Below are 16,710 nucleotides of genomic sequence, written 5' to 3' on the forward strand. Positions count from 1 at the left end.
AAGTGAGGTTGGAGAAGGCTAACACAGCTCGGCACTGTTCAGCGAAGTCATGTTCGTAGTTCTGCATGTGCTGCTCAACAGCTTGGCACTATTGAACCCTGTTCAGTCATATCATCCATGCTTACGTGAATAAACAGATATGCAACATTTTGCAATGCACTATTTTCAAGGATGCAAAGGACCCCTCAAAAGTGTAAGCAAAATTTTGGGGGTGAGCTGTCCATCATTGCTACACTTGATTGATGTAGTTCTGCATGTGATACTCAACATCTCGGCACTATTGAACCCTGACCACATGTACCCATCCCCACTCACGTGAATACATAGATGTGCAACTCTTTGTAATGCACCGTTTTCGAAGAGGCAGAGCATCCCTGAATTAGTTATGCATCAATTTTGGGGGTGAGCTGTCCATCGTTGCAACATTGATGTTCGTAGTGCTACATGTGCTGCTCAACAGCTTCGCACTATTCAACCCTGTCTAGTCAATACACAGATATGCCTTCTTTTGCAATGCACCGTTTTCAAGGATGCAAAGCATGGCTGAAAAGTTTATGATACATTTAACATAGCTCAGCACTGTCTCGTCAAGTCATGTCAGATGAAGCACAGGAATGCTGAATAGTCTTCAACAAGACATACCAAACTGGTCAGAGAAAAGTCTTAAAACCACATCCATCAGATATAAACCATACTAGTGATCAAAGTCCCTAATTAAATATAAGCATAAACATCACTAGTTTAAATTTTAAACAGGTTATCCTAGTCCAAACTCTGATGGTCAACCAAGTGAAATACTGAGACACTAAGCACAACAGGCTTCCTTTTGATCACCTCAAAGACACAAACATCTCCTTCTTCTAAATTATTGTCTTTCGAAAATGCAACCCATCCTTTCCTGAATCTCATTGCTTAATATGTTTTGATGGAGGGTAATAGCACAAGACATTGAAGTGTGACAAATTGCTTCCCAATAATATACTTGCTTCCCATATATGTTTCCAAGCCATATTTAAGAGAACATCATGATCACATTATGTATAAAGGCTCACCATATTATGTGGCCGCGAGATACCCATGAAAGAAGGATTTTTAGGCTTGAACTTTTGGGCTGCTTGGATTGCTCTCTCTCTTCCTCTGGACATAATTGGTAATTTTTTTAGAACAAACTTTTCTCTAACTTCATGTTTTATGGGTTTGTACATTGAGGAAGAAATGTTTGTATCATCTTCATCTAAGTCTATTATTTTTACCAGATGATTTTCCAATTTACAATTCTTCCTGGGTGGATATTGAATTTCAATGGCAGTCTTATCAAATATAAGAACATGGAAGCTTGAATTTCCTTCATATCTGAAGACTAAAAAATAACCATAACAGATAGAATGGTATTCAGCGAAATCCTGCCAACCATTACAAAACCAATTGTTCTTATCAGCTTTCTTCAATCCCACTTGCCAAATGCCACCATAGGGAGCAATGATTGTAGCTACGGTGGATAGCTCAGCACTATTGAACCCTGACCAGAAGTACCCATCCACACTCACGTCAATACACATAGCATCGCAGAAAATTTTATACATCAATTTCGGGGGTGAACTGTCCGCCCTTGCTACATTGATGTTCGCAGTGCTGCTCAACAGCTTCGCACTGTTGAACCCTGTGCAGTCATATCACCTACACGCACGTCAATACACAGCTATGCATCCTTTTGCAATGCATCGTTTTTAAAGGATGCAAAGCATCCCTGAGAAGTTTATGATATATTTAACATAGCTCAGCACTGTCTCGTCAAGTCATGTCAGATGAAGCACATCAATGTTGAATAGTCTTCACGTGAATAAATATGCAACCTCTTTTGCAGTACACATCACCAGCCCGCTGTTGTAGCACAAGCTATAGCCATATCAAATAGCTACCTCAACGAATCACATGCACCAACAGACGCCACTGAACAATATACTGTCAAGTTATATCATCTTTATTCACGTGAATACTTATAGTCACATCCACCTGAATACTTGCCCTTGCAAAACCCCTTTATAAAGTCTCATTTACATCTACCCTTGCAAAACATCTACACATACCAAAGTCCCATTTACATCTACCCTTGCAAAACTTCTACACATACCGATCTAAAGTCACATTTTCCAATGTCAATGCACAATTGGATGCTACCTTGTTTTCTAGATAACTATAGAAGGGAAAGAGATTCTGACGAGAGGGAATACTATGCCAGACTGCAGCGGGAGTGGGACTTTCGCGTGAACGAGTCCAACGCTCTGCACGATGATCTCCTGCGACTTGGAGCGCCTCTTGTCGACCGTAGCTCGCTCACACTGCCACGGCAAAACATGCACCAATATGAGCGTGCAGTGACGAAAATAAAAAAATAGAACAATCTTATGATATTTTGTAGGTCTAGGTATCATATGCTACAATTGGCGGAGGAGCTAGCCGCTGCAATGAACAGGCAACTCACTCTTGCGGAACGTAACAATGTCCTCAGCTATGAGGACTACCTATCAGAATGAATACCTATGTGGTGTGTGTGTGTTATGTCTAGGGTTAAGTTAATAATGTTAGTGTAAGTTATTTTATGTTTTCTGTGTTATGTCGTAGGTGCTTATTGAAAAACATCATGTGTGAGAATATTTAACTTTTATGCATTATGTGAGAATAATCTACATTACGAATAACGTGCATGCTTCTCATAATCAATAATAAGGTTTACATAGTACAAATGCAACCATACATATAACACATAGTTAAGCAAAATAGTTCTTCAACAAAATCTAATTACACCACGACACGACACGATTACTCTTCATTTGACATCTCCATGTCCAACTGATAAATGGGATCAGTAAGAAGTGATTGCATGAACTGTGCATACTCGTACCACCCTTCCTGCACTGACTCTCGAATCTCGACTTGGGTCCGATATCGATTTAGACGTATCTTCATTCGATTATTTTCTTCTCATATGCGGTTCAATGCTTTACGAAGTTCGTCAATGGTGTCTCTGGGCATCTGCAATGCGAGTCGCCGAAGCACTAACAACTTAAAACCAACCAACTCATCATAAAACATTTGCTGTTCATGAAATAACCAAGCCCACTCCTGTCTCATGGTATTGTGAACGTAAGCACTATTTCGCAAATTCGGATTGATTGGATAGCTGAACTCATCTTCCAATACCCAACAATGACCCATAGCAGTGAACACATCATGAGGCCTATAGAGTTGTGGGTTGCCAGAACCAAACATTGACGCTGAATACAATAACACTAAATGATCAAGTTAACAGTGTGCATCAACTGTTGGTAAATAATGTAATGCTGTATAGAATGGTACACTGCAAAGACATTCATAAAATTGTGTACTATTGCATGCTAAAAATGAAATACTAACACTCACACTAACATTTGACCATAAACAATACACATTGTTGGTAATGTCTACACATTGTGTTCAATAACTAATGATGATTATGTGCAATACAAAATGTTGCTATAGTAAAAAAATTATTTCATTCTCTTGTGACCAACGTTTACTACAACAAATAACCAAAATCATACCAATGTACTTACTTCACACTCATTCAACCTAAAAAATAAAAATTTAGTACAATATCAAATGAAAATACCATTGCCCTAAAATTGTGGTGTGAGTTTTTTACCTGAGGTGATACAAATTTCAATTGAGTTTGAAAGCAGTTGTTGATCTGTGGAGAAGTTCCAACTCAGTTCAGCAGAAAGCAAGACACTCTGAGTGGGAGAAGGTGTGGAGAAATTATACGAGAATAACTCGACTTTACGGAGTTCGAGTATACTTTATAACTCGATATTAAAGGAATCGAGTTATATTGAAAAACTACGCCTGACACAAAGACAGTACGAAATCAGGTTTAATAAGAGCATAACTCGATATCTAATTGGTCGGTTACATAACTCGATTAATAGAAAATCGAGTTATGTAGAGATTCAAAAAAGAAAATGCCACGTTGGAAAGGCAGCGTGGGAAAAAGCTATAGCTAACTCGATCATAGGAATATCGAGTATTTCAAATAACTTGATTTTCATATTATCGAGTTACAAAAGAGGGGAAGTTCTCTATTTAGTTTGAGAAAGAGGGCAAAAGGATGTTTAATTTCCAAAAAAAGGGCATTTGCCCATTTTGGCCCACATTTAATGAACCGAACACACTTGTGAGATCCACATGTTATGAGAGGAATGCTCCATAAAATTGTTTCATAAGATTAATTTTTTTTGTACATAAGGAGTTAAGGAGAAACTTCTACATTTGCTAAACCTACGGGAGAAGTACATGAAATGTTCCCTCAAAACTATATGTTACATTCTTACATACACTTTCCAATAAACCTATTAATGTTGAACATACACCTTTGTAAAAGCCATTGTTGCATTGAGTAAGGGGAGAATCATGTCTTTTTTTTTTTTTCCTTGTTACACTCTTACATACACTTTCCAATAAGGCTATTGTTGAACGTATACCTTCTTTGTGAAAAGCCATTGTAGCATTGAGTGAGAGGAGGATCGTGTCATTTTTTGCCTCTCCATCTAGTTGTATTTCCTATCTTAATATCTTTTCCTATAGATTGGACTTTTCATTTTATTGTTTTTCAGTTTTCATTCTATTCCCATGTATTTTTGTTTGCCGAAACTACACTATTGGTCCCTAAAGTTTACCTTGTAAGTGTAATTAGTCTTTCAAGTTTCAAGTGAGTGTTATTAGTCCCTCAAGTTTAAATAAAAAGTGAGCGCAATTGGTCCTTTTGTTAACGGTGTTAGTCTTAATGCCTATGTGGCTAATAGAATAATAATGTGACAAATTTTAGGTAACATGACATCAATTTCTCTCATTAAAAATCCCATGACCCATCAAAACAATCACTCAACCATCTTGAAACTAGTTAACAAAAGGCTATTCCCAAATCAAAAAAAAAAAGAATGCTACCCTTAATATGAGAAACAAGAGAGAGACTCGAAATCCCCAATCAGCGTTGTCCTCCTCCAGGAATTTTTGGGTCCACACAAATTCACAAAAGGTTCCACAGGTTCTTCCCCTCAATAGCTAGCTAGCCCACTTTCCATTTTTCCATTAACCCCTAACACTAAGGCCTACAACTATAATCGATTTTTTCAAATTTGCATTCCGATTGAGCAAAATGGTACTAGTAATAATTGAAGTAGTTGACCACGATTTGAACTCTAAAAGATAACGAAGACTTGAAAAGAGATTTCTTGGCTTGATTCTGATATGGATGGACTTGGAGGTCCATCAAATATTGGGCTTTTTTTTTTTTTTTTTTTTTTTTTTTTTTTTTTTTTTTTTTCAAATTTAGGGTAGCATTCTTGAGTTTAATTTGGAATAATTGTTTGTTAACGGGTCATAAAATGGTTAAATAATTTTCATATGGGTCATTAGATTTTTAACGAGAGCAACATGTTTTAATTTTTTTATTATTAAAATTGTTGCCATGTCATCTAAAATTTGCTACATCATTGTTTTGTTAGCCACATAGGCACTAAGGCTAACGTTGTTAAGAGAAGGACCAAATGTGCTCTCTTTTTAAACTTGATGGACTAATAACACTCACTTGAAACTTAAGTGACCAATTGCGCTCACAAGGTAAACTTCAGGGACAAATAGTATAATTTCATCTTTTTGTTTCTTTAGAAATTAGGCATGACAATTTTTACTTGACCCGACCCAACCTTAATGGGTCGGGTTTTACCCAACCTGTGAAACAGTAGGGTCGGGTGCGGGATTTAGTGATACCCGCCCCAAACCCCGGACCCGGACCCGACCCACTTAAAACAAAATAACCAAAAAACCTATATATATATATATATATATAATCTTATTCTAACCCTAATTTCCTAATCCTCAGTTCACTCAGCCGCCCATCACCCCTCACTCTCCTCACCCATTCTCACTCACTCTCATTGTCGGCCCTTTGGCTCTATCACCACCTCTCTGATTTGTTACAGGTTCGTTGTTCACGACTCACTCACTGTTACTTTTTTTTAAAATAACTTTGGGTTCGTTAATTGTTAATTGTTGAACATGTTTATTGTTTTTTGATGAAATTGTTACTTATTGATGAAATATTTATGTTTTGTTTTTGGATGAACATGTTTATTGTTTTAAATTGCATTTGCATTGTTGATGGGTTAGGTTTAAATCAATTGGCCTTTGGATTTTATTTTCTGTTGGCTTTAATTCAATAGATCGAAAGTTTGGAACACAAGTTTTGATTTTGAATATACATACATACATACATACATACATATATATATATATATATATATATATAAATTAATTTTTGAGAAACACAAATTCTGTCTTAATGGGTAATCTTGCCGTTTATGTTTTTTTAATTTGTGTTTGTAGTTGGTTTGTAGGTCATTGTAATGTTTAGGGCTGTTGATGTCTCACTCACTTTCAAGTCAGTGTTTGAGTAATATTTAAGGCTAGTTGGTTTGTAGTTGATTTTTTGGATTTGTCTTACAAATTTTCAGAGGAAGTGATCACTATGTAGGGTTTATGTGGTTTGAATGATCTTGTTTGTGTTTGTTGTGAACACTATTTCCATTTTTTAATTCATTGTTGTTGTAGGTTCTTCAACTATGCTAGGAGATTGTACAATTCAAACAATTCTTGATGATGTGGAGCCTAATGAAGAGGATGGAAGTTGTGTCACAGCTGTGGAGGATTAGACTTGTTGTGGAGAATTAGACTTGTTGGAATAATTTAGTAGCTTTTTAATTTCTTGGACTTGTTGGTTTGTAATTATCCTAAACTTGTGGGATTTATTTTGTAGTTTTTCAATTTCTTGAACTTGTTGAAATAACTTGTTGATTTGTAATTATTCTAAACTTGTGGGATTTATTTTGTAGCTTTTTGAACTTGTCGTAATAGTTTTAGATTTGGATTTGTGGGGTTTATTTTGAAACTTTTATTTGTATGTTTAACAAATGATCTTAGCTATGATTTATTGATTTATGATTAAATGGTGATCTAGGTGATTAAATAGAGTTTCTCTGTTGCTTTGGAAGTTGAGTTTTTTGACTTTCTTTGCAAAGTAGAATAGTGTGTCCCTTCACTTCGAAGGTGTTGTCAATTCTCTAGGGAATAACAACGTTATTCTTTGGCTAGTTTGGGTTTCCTTTCGGGGAATTAGGAAACAGGAGAGTTGGTTGTTGGATATCATTCCATAGAAGATCAAGCAGAAAATTGGAGCCGTCTCACCCTATCTGATAGGGAGGGTCCCGAATGTTGCCTTACAAAACATGAAAGTTCCTTAGAATTTTCCATTGCTGCCAAGTTCCTTACCAAGAGAGTTCTCAATGTCGACATCATCATAAGAACCTTTACACCATGTGGAGGGCTTGCAATGGTTTTACTCGGCGATCACAAAATCATTTTCACCTTTGACAATAAAGAGGATGTTGACAGAATTCTTTTGAGCAAGCCATGGAACTTCAATAAACACCTCGTGGTGATGTAGCGATATGATAGAGATTGCCCTATACAGAGCCTTTGTTTCGACAAAGCACATTTTGGGTTCAATTACAGGGAATCCCACTACGCTAAATGACAATAGAAGCGGCTGAAAAAATAAGCTCTATTATTGGAGATGTGGCTTGGCCTATAGAGCCTAAGTATGCGGATGGTGAAACCTTTCTACGAGTTAAGGTCACCATAGATTTATCTCTTCCTTTATGTCGAGGCCGCCTGATTTCTTTAGAGAATAAGAAACAAATTTGGGTAAGCTTCAACTATGAGAGGCTTCCAAACTAGTGCTATTGGTGTGGTCGTCTTACACACAACGACAAGGATTGCGAGTTATGGATCGAAAGCAAAGGAACTCTTCCTCCCGATCAACGAAAATTTGGACCTAGAATTCGAGCACCTGTGTTTGTGCCCTCAAGAAAGAATGTTATCATGGTCCCAAGTTTCTACCAAGCCATGAAAAAAACTGGTAACATGAGTGAAAAGGTTTCAATGGATGGTGATGACCTAGTTTAGGCTACGGTGAGACACAGTGAATCGGAGGGGAATGCTCTCCAGAAAGGAAAGGAAGGAGACGAGTCGATAGGGTTGGAACATTGCACAACGAAAAGTAATGGCAGGAATAGCATTAATTCAAACAAAGATACGTTACCTGCTGATCAAAACAAGTTTAACTACGAGATTAATAGGGACTTTACTCAATCTATGGGTTCAGATATGCAACATAAAGGATTTGATGCGCAAATAAAGGAGACTAATGATGAGCTATCCAAGTTTGACTCATCGGGTCCCTCTCATTTAATTTTCTTTGGTCCTGAGTCACGTGCTTCCCCAACACCTCCAATTCTAGCCCAATTTAGTGAATCACGTGAAGAAACGGCTAGGGTTTCTCCCCCTGCCAAATAGCTATGCGTTCTACCAACTTGGACCCGCAGACATAGACCTGTGAACTCCAAAGGTTTCGAATTTGTCCCAGGTCAAAAATGGGTTTCAATTAAAGTTCTTGATCAAGCCAAATTACCATCCAAGTGACAACAGGTTTTTCTCGATGATGATGGAGAATTTTTTGGATTGGTGGAGGCTGATCATTAGCCCCACCAAGAACAATGAGTTGCCTAGCATTGAATTGTCAGGGGCTTGGAAACCTACGTACAGGGAGAGAGCTTGTAGAAATTATATAGGCAAAAGATCCCTCTGTCTTTTTTTTAGCTGAAACTCTGACAGATGAAGTAAGGCTAGACTTAGTTCAACGCAACATGGATTTTGACCATCGATGAGTGGTACCAAGAGAAGGAAGAGGAGGGGGGTTAGTTGTTTATTGGAAATCAACAATTAGTTTAATATTGAGGGTTCACATAGGTACTACATTAATGCCTCCATAGACAAAAATACAGAGAATGAACGAAGATTGACTAGCTTTTACAATGAACCAGAAATAGCTAGAAGATGTGAAGCATGGAACAAACTCAGACATCTCAACTCCAACTCAACAGTCTTGTGGTTATGCATGGGTGATTTCAATGAAATAACTAGACAAGAGGAGAAGGTGGGGGGAGCAGTCCAGCCTCATAATTAAATGCTATTATTCTATGACATTATCGATGGATGTGGATTCATGGATTTAGGTTATGTGGGGCCAAATTTCACATGGTGTAGACACTTCGAGAATGGCACCTCAATTTGGGAAAGACTTGATAGGGGTATGGCAACAAATGGTTGGTTTTTAAAATTTCCTAGTTCAAAGGTCCATCACTTACAATGTGATTTTTCAGACCATTGCCCTATTCTAATTGTTTTAGCTCCATTAGATATTCCACCTCGTAAGAAACTATTTCGGTAGAGGAAATGTGGTTGTCAAAATCAAGTTGTAAGGAAACCGTGCAGGCAGCATGGAATCATTCGATTGGAGTGGGGATAAACAAAGAGATTTTAGCAAAGATGGACAAGTGTGGCAAGGACCTACTTTGGTGGAATAAGAACATTTTTGGTAGTGTTAGACAAGACTTGGTTTGGAAAAAAAAATGCTGATAAGGGCTGAATATGAGGTACTCATTAGTGGTAACAATTTTAGTGTTAGAGAGCTAAAAATTGAAATAAATGAGCTCCTGGATAGAGAGGCTTGGATGTGGGATCAGAAGTCTAGGATTCTTTGGGCAAACCCCTAACAAAAATTCAAAATACTTCCACAGTTGTGCTACAAAGAGGGATAGGAAAAATCAAATTGTGGGGATTAGAGATGAACAACATGGCTGGAAGGTTCAACCCGAGGAGATTTCATTGGTATTGACAGAGTACTACCGAAATCTTTTCTCTTCGTCTAGATCAAGTTCCTCAAATGGTGTATTAGCCCATGTTCCTCAAGTTATAACTGATAAGATGAATGCATCCCTTACCAGTGAATTCATGAAGAGTGAGGTTGTAGTTGCATTGCAACAAATGGCCCCACTCAAAGTTCCAGGCTCAGATGAGATGCCCCCTCTTTTTTTCCAACACTTCTGGAGTACTGTAGATAAGGATGTAACATCCTCTATCTTGTCTTGGCTAAACTTTGGTATCTTACCTCACCCTATAAATCATACCTTTATAACTCTCATACCAAAGACTAATAATCCTAAATATGTGCACCAATATCGTCTCATTAGTCTTTGTAATGTGTTGTACAAAATTTTCTCTAAAGTCCTTGCCAACTGTTTGAAAACTCTGCTCCCCACAATTATCACTGAGCACCAGTTAGCTTTTACCAAAGACAAGTTGATCTCTGATAATATTTTAGTCACCCTTGAAACCTTACACTGTATGCATAAGCATAATTCCGGTACCCTGAGATTTATGGCTCTTAAGCTAGATATGAGCAAGACCTATGACAGGGTTGAATGGGCCTTCTTAGAAGATTTAATAAGAAAAATGGGTTTCAATGAGAGATGGATTAATCTTACTATGATTTGTGTGAAAACTATCACCTACTCCATTTTGGTTAATGGTGAATTATCTCATACATCCCTTAAGAGGAATTAGACAAGGGAACCCCCTTTCTCCCTTTCTTTTCTTGTTGTGCACTGAAGGCTTGGATGGTTTGATCAAACATGCAAATTTGAATGGTGATATTTATGGTTTCTCTCTCTATAGGAGTGGACCAAAACTAACTTATCTGTTATTTGCAGATGATAGTCTTCTCTTTTGCAGGGCAACGGTGGAGGAGTGTGGTAAGGTATTGAATATCTTGGAAGCCTATGAAGGTGCCTCGGGCCAAAAGGTGAACAGGAGTAAAAAAACCTTATTTTTCAGTAAGTCCACTGCTGAGGACATCAAATCCAACATCAAACTTGTCCTAGGTGTTCCGGAAATTTTGCAATATGAGAAGTACTTGTGTCTTCCATTTCTAGTGGGGAATGGGAAGAAAGCAAATTTCAACTACATCAAAGAAAGGGTGGGGCGAAAACTCCAAAGTTGGGAAGGAAAGCTACTCTCACAAGCTAGTGGGGAAGTTTTGATCAAGGCTATCATCTAGGCTATACCCACCTATACCATGGGGTGTTTCAAGATTCGTTTGGGTTTGTGTCATGACATTGAGGCTTTGATTAAGAAATTCTTTTGTGGCCAACGTGGAGACCGTAGGAAGATCCATTGGGTGAGATGGGATGAACTAACAAATCGAAGATGGCGTGTGGAATGGGATTTCGAGATTTGGCTCTTCACAATGATTCCCTTTTGGCAAAGCAAGCATGGCGACTACTACACAATAGGTCATCTCCATTTTATAAGGTTTTCAAAGCCCCCTTTTTTCCCTAATTGCTCTATTATGGAAGCTAAGGATTCAAGGTTAGGTTCATATGTGTGGAAGAGTATACTCAAGGTAGAGATGTCATACAAAAAGGGGTGCTAGATGGTGAGTTGGGAATGGGAATTCAATAAAAATTTGGTGGGATTTTTGGCTTCCAAGGAAAAATTCTCCACAGGTGATATCCCATCCATTAGAATTAATGGAAAATTCAACAATGGCTACTTTGATTGATGATGGAACAAGGCAATGGAATGAGAGGTTGATAGATGGAATTTTTGCTCAAGAGAAAGTGGAGATAAAAAAAAAATCCCTTTAGGCTTGCGGACTAATGGAGTCGCCACCTAAATTAGGTCTAAGAACCATATGGGGCCCTTTGGGCTAGTCATTTACACAAATGAATCCACGTACTAGATTATGGGTCCGAAGTTTAGGTATGGCTTGGGAAGATGTTAGGCAACTAAGACTGCCTGGCTTGTGGGCCGGCCTCCATTATGCGTTGCTAGACCATATTGAATTAAATAGTTTATTAAGAGAGCCCTAATCCTTAACCTAAACATACATCATGCACTTAAGGAAAATAACACATAGCATGTTAAAGATTACAATATAAAAGGAAATAAATAAGACATAATCAAACAAAATAAATTAAATATGGCAAGTTGACAATTAAATAAAACATACAAGGAAATAATATCAAATAGACTAAACATGGCAAAAATGCTAAAACAAACATGGAAAATAATTAAACCTAAATAATTAATCTAAAACAGAGTCAAACAGAATCAAAGATTATGTGAAAAATGATAAAAACAAATAAAAACAAGATTTTACCTTAATTTGGATTTGGGGTGTGTGCGCATACTCAACTATGCGCACACATGGTTGAACCATGCGCATGCATACTTGATGATGTGCACGCATCCCTTAATGCAGATTCGAAAAATTACATTTTTAGAGATTTAATCAAACAAATATATAATATGTGAGATCAAACGGGCATGTTAGAAACCCTAAAACTAAACTAACATAAAACAAAAACACAAAGCATTAACATAAACAAATAAACATGAAACAAAACAAATAATTAAACTAAACTACATAAAATAAACATACATGTAATACTTTACATGGTACCAAAATAACAAACCAAGGACAACAAGAATAGATTATAAACAACCTAAAATCATATTAGAACATATCAAGCATAATTAAAACATCAAACACATCAATAAAAAATGGAGAAACTATATCAAGAAAATCATGTGAATCATATTAAGCAAGGTGGTAAATCATGGTAAAGAGAATCACCTTACTTTATAATCACAAATTTGATGTTATTTAACCAGCCCCTCAGTGCTTACAATCACAAAGGTTAAATGGAGAAGACAAATATAATCAAAGAACATAATATTTGTTAGTAATCACAATTCAAGAACAAAAGGTTCTAAAAATATTTTTAGAAAACAAATTTAAAAAAAAAAATTGCCTTAGAACTAGCTAAAGAGAGCTTTTTTGATGATTAAAAAACGTGCTAAGGGGCTGCCCTCCAGTTTTAAAAAGAGAAAAAAAATGTTTTAGAGAAGATGGGGGCTAGAAAATCACTCTCTCTAGCTAGGGTCTTAGTTTGGAGGTAAAAGATGAGTATTTATAAGTTAAAATTAGGGTTTTCAGACTTTTTAATGATTTTTGGATGTTCTCAAGGGTCTATGAGTCAGCCCAAAGAGCTAGCCCATATCAAAGTATGATGTTTTGGGCCCTTAAAATAAAGTTTTAAAACCTAGAAAATCGGACTGCCCAATTGGCCCAACTTTAAACAGTTATAACTCACTCAATATAAGCCCAAACTAGGCAAATTTGTATTAAAGCCCAGGATGTCTACTTTCCAATGAAATAAACCCCACTTAAAAATCTTTGTGGATCAAAAGTTATGGTCAAAACAGTGAGTAAAGATCATTTTTCAATATCGATTTTAAAACGATTTGAGCACTTTTGAGTTATGATTACTTCCAAAATATTGTAAACTTTTTAATTACCCTTGATTGACATATGTCAAGCTCATCATTGGGGCTGGAGATCAAAATTTATTAATGAGTACAAAATGTGGTGTTTACAAGGCTGAATTGCAATAGAGGATGTTCTAATTTGGCCCCATTCGCATGATGGGGGCTATATTTGCAAATCGGGTTACAGGTTTCTCAAGGAGGAAGCTGAGTTGGATCAATCTCCTTTGCACACCAAACCTGACACAAAATTATTGAAAGGAATTTGGGCTCTTCGGGTGCCAAACAAAGTAAAGAATTTTTTGTGGCACCCATGTCGCAATGCATTGCCAACAAAAGATTTCCTTGTTCGTCATACAATCATTGATGATCCTCTCTGTAGTCGATGTCGGCAAGAACATGAAACGCCGCTGCACGCTCTTTGGTTGTGCAAAGAACTTGGTCCGGTCTGGCCGTGCTCAGGTTCTTGGAGTTTTCGTCGGCGCCTTCAATTCCTGGACTTTAAGGAATTACTGTCTTGGATAATTTTGCAAAAGCAAGGTCCGGAGCTCTTCGCATGGACGGCCTGGTCGATTTGGTCACAAAGAAACCAAGTCCCTCTCCAGCAATCGGCCATTCCACTTCATTTGATCTCTCAGCAGGCCAAGGACAGGTATTCCGAGTTTTTGACAGCCCAGTCATCGATACAGGAATGACAAATCCACTATGTAGCACGGGTGCGTTTCGAGACTCGAGTGCGGGTGCGGGTGCGGGACTCGGCAATTTTTGAAAAAGGTGGGTGCGGGTGCGGCGGGACTCGGCAATTAAAAAATTATTAAAAATATTTTTATTTATATTTTTAATATATTGCTAAGCATACTTTTTTACATTATACAAACATATACCAAATTTAAGAGCAATAGACAATAGTAGATAATAACTAAAACATGATGTTCATAAATTAAACACAACCCACAAGATTGAAACTAAAACATTCATGATGTTCGGAAATTAAAATACAACTTGCAAATTTGAAACTAAAACAAAATAAAAGATAATCAACAAGACAATCAAATACTAGCATCATCATCAACATCAACATCAATAGCTTCACTTCGAACTTCACTTTCACTAGTAGTAACACTAGTGTTAGCATTTCCAATAACCATAGCCTCCAACTCTGGCTCATCAAGTGTAAGGGTTGCATTCTCAAGAATGCCAGCTCCTCCATGTATGTCACTCTCATTCCAAGAGTCTCCTGCAATATCCCACATCTTTGTTGATGTATTTACATACTCCTCATTGCGCCTTGACAAGAGTCGAAGATTAGAATGCACATAGACCAAATCTTCAGCGCGTGCAGGAGCCATTTTGTTTCTTTTTAAGGAATGAATGAATTTGTATGTGCTCCAATTCCTCTCAGCACATGAGGATGAACAAGGTTGTCCAAGAAGTTTAAAGGCAAGGGATTGAAGAGTTGGAAATGCGGAGCCATGGTATTGCCACCAAACCAAAGGTAGTAAGTCCCACCTATCTGTCAAGGCATCTAGTGAAGGAAACCTCCCTCCTGAAAATGAAGCAAACTCACACTTCACTGCCTTTAATTCACTCTCATCTTCAAAGTATCGATCCAAACACTTGCTCCTTTCCATAGAAATTTCATGATCCCGATGTGGTGAGATGCGTTTTGGATTCTCTAAAAGCCATTCAATGGAGTAATACCTAGTTAAAGAGTAAAAAACAAATATAGATGAAACGTATATTTTACTAGAAGAGGGAACTAAGGAAAATAGAAAATAAATGTACTTACTTAGGATTTAAGGAATGAGCCAAGCAATGTAGTGGTGTACAATTTTTAGTCCATCGATCAATGAGTATATCATACACCACACTCCAAGATGAGCTATACTCATCATCTTCCAAGCCTTCGTGCCGATATATTGCTGTCTTCACCTTCTCTATCATTGAATCCCACATCTCATACACAAGATGAAGACAAGGCTTATCTGTGTCGGCTACTCGTAGCATATCATAAATAGGTGCTGTGAATTCAAGGATATAGTCAACTTTATCCCACCAAAGATCACTTAGAATCATATCTTTTACCTTTACAGCTTTTCCAACATCATCCTCCCTATAAGAAGCCCATTGCTCACTAATAACCATGGCTTGAAGGCATCTTTTTATCAACTTCAACCTTTTCAACATTACAACAATTGAAGCAAATCTAGTATCAGCAACTTGGAGCAATTTTAATGGACTAAATTCATTAAACATTGCCAACCTCATTGAATGGTTTATAATAAAAACACGTATGAAAGATGCATCATCAGCAATACGTGTAATCTAACTACATTCCTCATATGTAACTTCATTCTTTTCAATGTTTTTTGCTGCACAAATATTCTTCAAAGCTAGATTGAGAGTGTGGACAACACAAGGTGTCCAAAATATTTTAGGATACTCACCTTCAATAAGAGCTTTAGCAAATTTCATCACATTAGCATTATCAGTGATGACTTGGACAACTTTTTCATGTCCAATCTCTTTTATAGCATCCTTCAACACCCTAGCAATATAATGTTTGTCTTTGAACTCACTTGACCCATCAATTGCCTTTACAAACACCAGACCCCCATCTGATACAGCCATAATATTAATAAGAGGCCTTCTTTGTGGATCTGACCATCCATCAGAAACTATGCTTACACCATTTTCAAGCCAAGAATCCTTAATTGGTTTCAAGAGTCTTTCAACATGAGCTCTTTCTTTTTGCAAAAGTGTTGTTCTCAAGGCATTGTATCCAGGAGGAACATAACTTGGGATGTTATGAGTAGCAGCATATGCATAGGAATTACGATAATGTGGGTTCCTTGCAAAGTTAAATGGAAGCCCACCAGTGTAAAACATCCTAGCAATTCTACTATCCAATTCATATCTAGTAGTATTCTGGAATGCTTTCTCAATAGGAGAAATCCCAGCCACCTTCCTCCTCTTACCATCAACCGGATTTGTACTATCACTCCCTTCCTGTCTCCGAAATGGGGAAATAGGTATAGGCCCACGGCCTGGGATAGGTGGGGGTAAGGGAATTCGACTTCTCTGTTCACTCTCTAACTTATCCTTCTCAACTTGATCATGCATTCGCTGCATTTCCAACCTATGGCTCGGTGTCACAATAGGACATGCTTTAATACCTTTATTAGCAATTTTTAATAAATGAGCCTTAACCCTAGAATAGGATCCCAAATAAACCACACCACAATAATTGCACTTAAAGTATGTGTTTCCCCCTTTTTTAACGGTAGCACTCGGTGGTTTTTCTACCTTAGTCACATACTGCCAAAGAGGACATTCGGCATTTGACACTTCTTGAGATGAAGTTTCTGTGCTAGTAACTTCATCCAT

The 16,710-nt window shown here is 37.4% G+C and overlaps 2 protein-coding genes and 1 long non-coding RNA gene across 3 annotated transcripts; 1 reads left to right on the forward strand and 2 right to left on the reverse strand.

Annotated features, from left to right (window-relative positions):
- The first annotated feature begins 5,904 nt into the window (after positions 1-5,904).
- LOC126699923 (uncharacterized) lies at positions 5,905-6,974 on the forward strand. Its single transcript, XR_007646927.1, has 2 exons — positions 5,905-6,017; positions 6,646-6,974. It is a non-coding gene; the product is annotated as an uncharacterized LOC126699923 (long non-coding RNA).
- Positions 6,975-14,297: 7,323 nt separating this feature from the next.
- On the reverse strand, positions 14,298-15,468 carry LOC126701022 (uncharacterized). The gene is made up of 3 exons (XM_050399170.1): positions 15,113-15,468; positions 14,397-15,024; positions 14,298-14,339 (listed from the first exon to the last, which is right to left on the reverse strand). The coding sequence occupies exons 1-3, from the start codon at positions 15,466-15,468 to the stop codon at positions 14,298-14,300; spliced, it is 1,026 nt and encodes a 341-aa protein (XP_050255127.1).
- Positions 15,469-15,648: 180 nt separating this feature from the next.
- LOC126701024 (uncharacterized) lies at positions 15,649-16,710 on the reverse strand. The gene has a single exon (XM_050399171.1). It carries the CDS (start codon positions 16,708-16,710, stop codon positions 15,649-15,651), a length of 1,062 nt encoding a protein of 353 aa, XP_050255128.1.

The sequence above is a fragment of the Quercus robur genome, chromosome 9, assembly GCF_932294415.1.
Source record: "Quercus robur chromosome 9, dhQueRobu3.1, whole genome shotgun sequence".
Taxonomy (NCBI): Eukaryota; Viridiplantae; Streptophyta; class Magnoliopsida; order Fagales; family Fagaceae; genus Quercus; species Quercus robur.

Bases quoted from the DNA above. Each gene is read 5' to 3' on its own strand.
- LOC126701024 (XM_050399171.1), bottom strand. From the start codon at position 16,710: ATGGATGAAGTTACTAGCACAGAAACTTCATCTCAAGAAGTGTCAAAT.
- LOC126701022 (XM_050399170.1), bottom strand. From the start codon at position 15,468: ATGGTTATTAGTGAGCAATGGGCTTCTTATAGGGAGGATGATGTTGGA. The intron at 15,025-15,112 runs GTAAGTACATTT...CTCTTTAACTAG, and splicing joins GCTCATTCCTTAAATCCTAA to GTATTACTCCATTGAATGGC. The intron at 14,340-14,396 runs GTTGATGATGAT...ATTTTGTTTTAG, and splicing joins GTGAAGCTATTGATGTTGAT to TTTCAAATTTGCAAGTTGTA.